Raw genomic sequence first — 5636 nt, forward strand, 5'->3', positions numbered from 1 at the left:
TTAGAAAAACAATTGGTGCACGGAATCCTTATAAATGTCTTAAGCTTTCTTTACAGTAAGCTTAGTGCTACGTGAAACTTGCTTCGTATAGGAGATAAAGTTTTGTACATAAAAGGGATTTTATTTTATGTAATTTTTATTTTATTTATATTTACTCTAAATATATAAAAGCAGATATTAAAAATACTGCATCTCTAATTAGTTTTAGTAGATTTGAATTAGTTGTAGAACTTGAGAGTATTAGTTCCTACAAATAGAAAGTCTTATTCTATTGTTCATTTAATAATATTCTATTTAGATTTTATTAGTAAATTACTAATCCAGTCCTATAATTATGGAGTTACGAGTTGACCGTTGATTTTAGCATAACGTAATATGAAAATGTAGATTTTACAATCTGAAAAAAACATATAAAACATTTATTTAAATTTCTTCACATAGGGCGTATGTTTTTGTCATTATATTTCATATAGAAATAGCTGTTGCTCGCGACTTCGTCTACGTCGTATTAAACATTATATTAAAATACAGTATATGTATACCATATGTTACTCACTGATAAGATAACTTTTTAATAGTGCAAGATTTTTTAAAATCTACCCGTTAGTTTTGGAGTAGTATAGATTACAAAATGTATACATATACATTAACAGAATATTGTAAAAATACTTAACTTACAGCAATCATTGGTCGTACACCAGCTATAAGTCCGCCTGCAGAAATAAATTCCATAGGAGGTTGCATTCGCGCCAAGATCAATACAAATATTTTTTTGTTAGAAACATCCATACACTGCCATTCCATATTGTATGCTGTATCAGGCAACATGTCACTCTAATAAAAATAAAAACAATAACTGTACTCGAAATTTGACTCCAGAGAAGAATGTGAATTCAATGACACGTCAAAATCTATCAAGCATTCATTCAGTACTAACTTATATTAGTACAAACAGAATAAACACTGTATTGTGTTTTTAGTTGTATACTAGCTTTCGCTCGCGACTCCATCCGCGTGGGATTAAAAAAACAAAAGCCTATGTGTTCTTCCAGACTATCCTCTACATCTGTACCAAATTTCACCGAAATCCGTTCAGCCGTTTAGGCTACAAACTCTAACAAACATCCATCCATCCATCAAAACTTTCGAATTTATAATATTAGTTAGATTAGATTACTATATTTTACCTGTATACGTATTTCCTCTATTACAAAAGACAACAATACAAGACTACCTAAATATGCTAATAACATCATCCCATAGGTCAACCAATAACCTTCTTCCTGTAATAAAAATGATCAAAACATGCTTAAGAAACATCGAAACATTAGTTTTAAATTTTTTTTTGAAGAAACATCAAGTTAATAAAATTGTAAAACATAAATTATCACAAAGTATTTAACGTCATAACATACTAGCTGTTCCTATGCGGCTCCATCCGCATGAAATTAAAAAAAAAATGTTTACTTTTGTTAAATGTCAAAATTCAAATGCTTAAATGACAACTTTGCTTTCTTGGTGTCAGCTTGTAGTTTATGGTCTCTTTCTCACATGAAGTTTTTTTTTCGATTGTTTTCCCTCCTTAGTTTTATGGCGTGAAAATATACAGCCTAAAGCGTGTCGAAGTGTAAGCATTTTTATTAAAGAAAGAATTATTCACAAATACGCTGTGATTGCTGACATCCTACGCCACAAAGTAGTTTAGTTTAGTAGTGTTTACGCTTTATTATATTAGTATAAAGTATAATAGGATACATATATTTGTAAAAAAAATGGAATGAATTCAGTTATTGACATATCATAGAAGGTACTCACCCCAAACATGATTTGATATAAGATAAGGCTGTCCCCCAATAAATTCTGACAATAATTCCCAGTTACATGTAATCCAAAAGCATCTTGAATTTCCTCAAAAATTCTAATAATAAACAAATAAATAAATTACAATTTTACCGTTAAAGTGTGCCGATAAAACATAGTGTATAAAATAAATGACCAACCGTAATATAAAATTATGATAATCCACCAAAGCAGAAAGCTTTTGTTTAACCTCTTTCTCAGTCAGTGGCATGGAAAATTCCCTTTCAAGTTTTCTTTTTAAGTTTTTTATGTGGCCAATTAGATGAAATAAGACCATATTGAAGGCCAAATTGAACATTATCAGAACAATACTTCCAGTAGTAGCAACGTAAGTATTACTAATATGAATAATAATCCAATTCGTGTAATTATATTCATAATCAAAAGGCATCCACAGATATATACTAGTTTGCATTATAACTGTTTTGTTCGCAATTGCATCTTTATTTTTGTTATTATTAATAATTGGTAATATGATCCATAACGTGCAAACAGACATCAAGCAAACTGTTAAATAATAAGTTACTCGTCTCGTGTAATATTCTATTTTTATTAGTTCCTGAAAAATCGTTCCAACTTTTAAATTAATAGAATTAAAAGTTATATAAGAGCTCGCAGATCTTTGACTCAAATATCCCACAAATGTTTAGTCGTGCTTTGATTCCTATTATCTTTGATGGAGGTGCGCATACTGAATACTGAATGGACAGTAAAACAATCGACAATCGTACAACAGTTGTGCGATAGTTTAGTTAAATGTATGCGCCTACTCTAATGCGCGAAATTTGCAACACAAGTTCAAAATTAGAGTCTGGTTTTTGACTAAGTTCATACGCAATTCTTTACAACTTAACTGCAAACTCAGTTCCTAGCAAACAGTAGTCAACTGCAAACGACAACATTTCAGTTCTGTCACAAAGCAAACAATAAACATAACAAAACGCGCACATCGCTTCCTCTATTGTCGTATCTTCCTGTTTTCACATGTTTTTAAAAACAATTTTTATAATCTTCATTTTTATAACAAACCGGAAGTATGTAAATTAAATTATCAATCTACGAGTACTAGCTGTTGCTTCATCCGCGTGAAATAAAAAAAAAGATATAGCCTATGTTACTCCCTGATAACGTGGCTTTTTAACAGTGAAAGAAGTTTTGAAACTGGCCCAGTAGTTTTTGAGTTATTTCAATACAAACAAAAATCTAAAAATATAAATCTTTTATCTTTTTTCTCTAATTTAATGTACTAACAGATTCTAACTATTCATACTTTACTAAGATATCAAAATTATCAAATTTTTATACCATAAAATGCAATGTTACCTTCTCTACATCATCGTTACCGTGCTTGTAGTTATTTAGATGAATTCTAGTCATAAATTTTTTCATTAGATTCTCATAGCAACTTCTTTGCGCACAAAAAAGACACGTCTGTAAGAAAATTGTCCTTCAACCTATATTTCCTTAAAATATTAAATATCTTTTGTCTTTTCCATTTTAACAAGACTCACAAAAGAGAAAAAACTTACATTTGTCAAAAAAGTAGCTGGCATAATAGAGAAAATCGACAGCAGAGTTGAGATTGCCAGCTTCCTATAGTTAATACACAGATACATGGTTTGTGAAATAAAACAAACAGGTCCGAATGTTCTAACAACAAAAGCGTTGATTTTACCTATTAGATTATTTTCTTTATAACCCCACCAAGTCGGATTGAATAGAGAATATACAGACATAATAAATGCTAAATAGCTGTAAAACTTTTGTTTCTTAGGTGACTGTCTGAAAAGAAAACGTTGAAATTATACGATTTACTTCGATTTAAAAAAAGAAAAGGACGGGTACAAAATAAGTATGAACAATAAAGCAAATACATATTATAATTTCAAAAACGAAATAACTTACAATACGTATTCATCGGACATTTTTGTTAAATTGCCGAAGAACAGCTATTTTAAAACGTCACAGTTTCTTTATTTAAATGTTAATTATTGTAGTTAATTAACTTAGCTCTTTGAAAGGAAAAACGTAAATTAGACGAAAGTTTGTAAAAATCCCTTTATATAGATACAAGTTTTAAAAAATTACGTTAGCTAATAATTAATCTTGATTAAACGATACTTCTCTTTAATTTGCTATTTAATCCATGTCCACAATTAGTAACTACAGTACCTCTATTGCAGACCTGTTGTTTGTTTAATTATTTAATTAACCTCAAAGGTTTTCATTCGAAACTTACAATTACAAATGGATTTTTATAAAAAAATTGCACATTACTCGACTCGAGTTAGCAGTGCATGCAATTATAGAGTAATTTTTAAAGTTTTGCTGTCATTTCTATGTTAATAAGCAACAAAATGCAAAAACCGAATCACGTATTACACAGAATGATACTCCCTGAAAACCATAGTAAATTTAATGTAGTACATTTTTGCTATTTTTTCCTGTAAGGGGCGCTATATGAAATTTAAAAATTCGGTATTAAGGAATTGAGAGCGACATTTTAAAGTTTTAACGGCATTATCCCTCTGATGCTACTGATGCGGATTGATACGATTTTTCCTTCGGAGGAAAGTGTAATGTTCGTCACAATCTGCTACCATTCGAACGAGGAAGACAACAAGGAAAATACAAGGAAACATTTTATTTTCATTCAGGCATTTTTATTCGTAAGAATTTATAGGTTAATTTGTCATAATTACTGATAAATAATTTGCTCTTTCTTGAGATGAATAACCAAACATTTATAACAGTGAAATTTTAATTGTCAATTTTTATAAAATGTTTTAGCGCTAACAAATTCTAATAAAAAAGGCTATTAAACATTAGGTACAAATAATAGCTTGAATAATGAAATAAACGAAAAACTTATTTAGGTCGTAACAAAATATTTTATTTGTATCTACGGTAAACGATTCTGGCAATTCAGGACGTTTTTCTGTTAACTTTATTTACGGTTCGTTTACATCAGGAACCATCTGGGTACTACTGAAGTTATGAATAATTCAAGAGATATTCATATAGAATCAATAAATATCAAACTTGAATAAGATACAGATATCTAAAGTCAGGTTTTCTTCAAGAAATAAAAAATACAAAAGCCAATTTATTTAATGTGTTCAGACAACATCGGTCACTAGATGGCGCTAATAAAATAGGCGTTTGTGTGATTAATTATATTATTTAAAATATAAAAGGGTAGTGATTTAATATAGTATTATTATTTATAAAAGAGATTTTTGTATTATTGGTAATTATCTAAGTTACAATTTTGTAATACTGAGAACTGGCCATCGAGAACAATGTCTTCAAATAATAAAAAAAAAAACAAAGAAAATTTAAGGCGCGAAACAAAAGAGTGCAAGATGTGATTCGAAAGGAGAAACAAAGAAGATGATACTACTTTACATTTAATCAAAATAAACGAACAGGTTTAAATAATTCATTAACCTGATTTAAACATTTTAGAAAAAATTAATAAAAACATTTAAATAAAATAAATAAAATAAGCCTTTATTGCTGTTCTTAAATTAAAGTAATATTTTAAATTTACAGTTACATGCTATCTAATACTTAGGGAGATTTCATGTGACAATCATAGTTATAAATTAAAAGAAACCAAAGCTTAAGTTAAACAAAACACAAATATTAAAAACAAAAAGTAAAAAAGGAACTAATTAAATAATATAAACATAAAAATGATTGTCCACTAATTTTCTAATCTATATTCTATTTATCGGCAAGCGGATACTCCCGAGAAACAGCTTGTCTTTCGA

General features: G+C 28.9%; 1 protein-coding gene across 1 annotated transcript; it reads right to left on the minus strand.

The window, feature by feature from the left end:
• Nucleotides 1-340: 340 nt before the first annotated feature.
• On the minus strand, nt 341-3476 carry LOC106102979. Its single transcript, XM_013282605.1, has 6 exons — nt 3390-3476; nt 2001-2419; nt 1816-1918; nt 1188-1283; nt 679-834; nt 341-397 (listed from the first exon to the last, which is right to left on the minus strand). Exons 1-6 carry the CDS (start codon nt 3474-3476, stop codon nt 341-343), a joined length of 918 nt encoding a protein of 305 aa, XP_013138059.1.
• Between the last annotated feature and the right edge of the window lie 2160 nt (nt 3477-5636).

Source organism: Papilio polytes, unplaced genomic scaffold, assembly GCF_000836215.1.
Source record: "Papilio polytes unplaced genomic scaffold, Ppol_1.0 DF823879.1, whole genome shotgun sequence".
In the NCBI taxonomy this organism is placed as follows: Eukaryota; Metazoa; Arthropoda; class Insecta; order Lepidoptera; family Papilionidae; genus Papilio; species Papilio polytes.

Coding starts and splice junctions, on each gene's coding strand:
- LOC106102979 (XM_013282605.1), bottom strand. CDS start 3,476: ATGTATCTGTGTATTAACTATAGGAAGCTGGCAATCTCAACTCTGCTG. Junction 1,919..2,000: donor TATCATAATTTTATATTACG/GTTGGTCATTTA, acceptor GTTTATTATTAG/AATTTTTGAGGAAATTCAAG. Junction 1,284..1,815: donor TATATCAAATCATGTTTGGG/GTGAGTACCTTC, acceptor TTTTTATTACAG/GAAGAAGGTTATTGGTTGAC.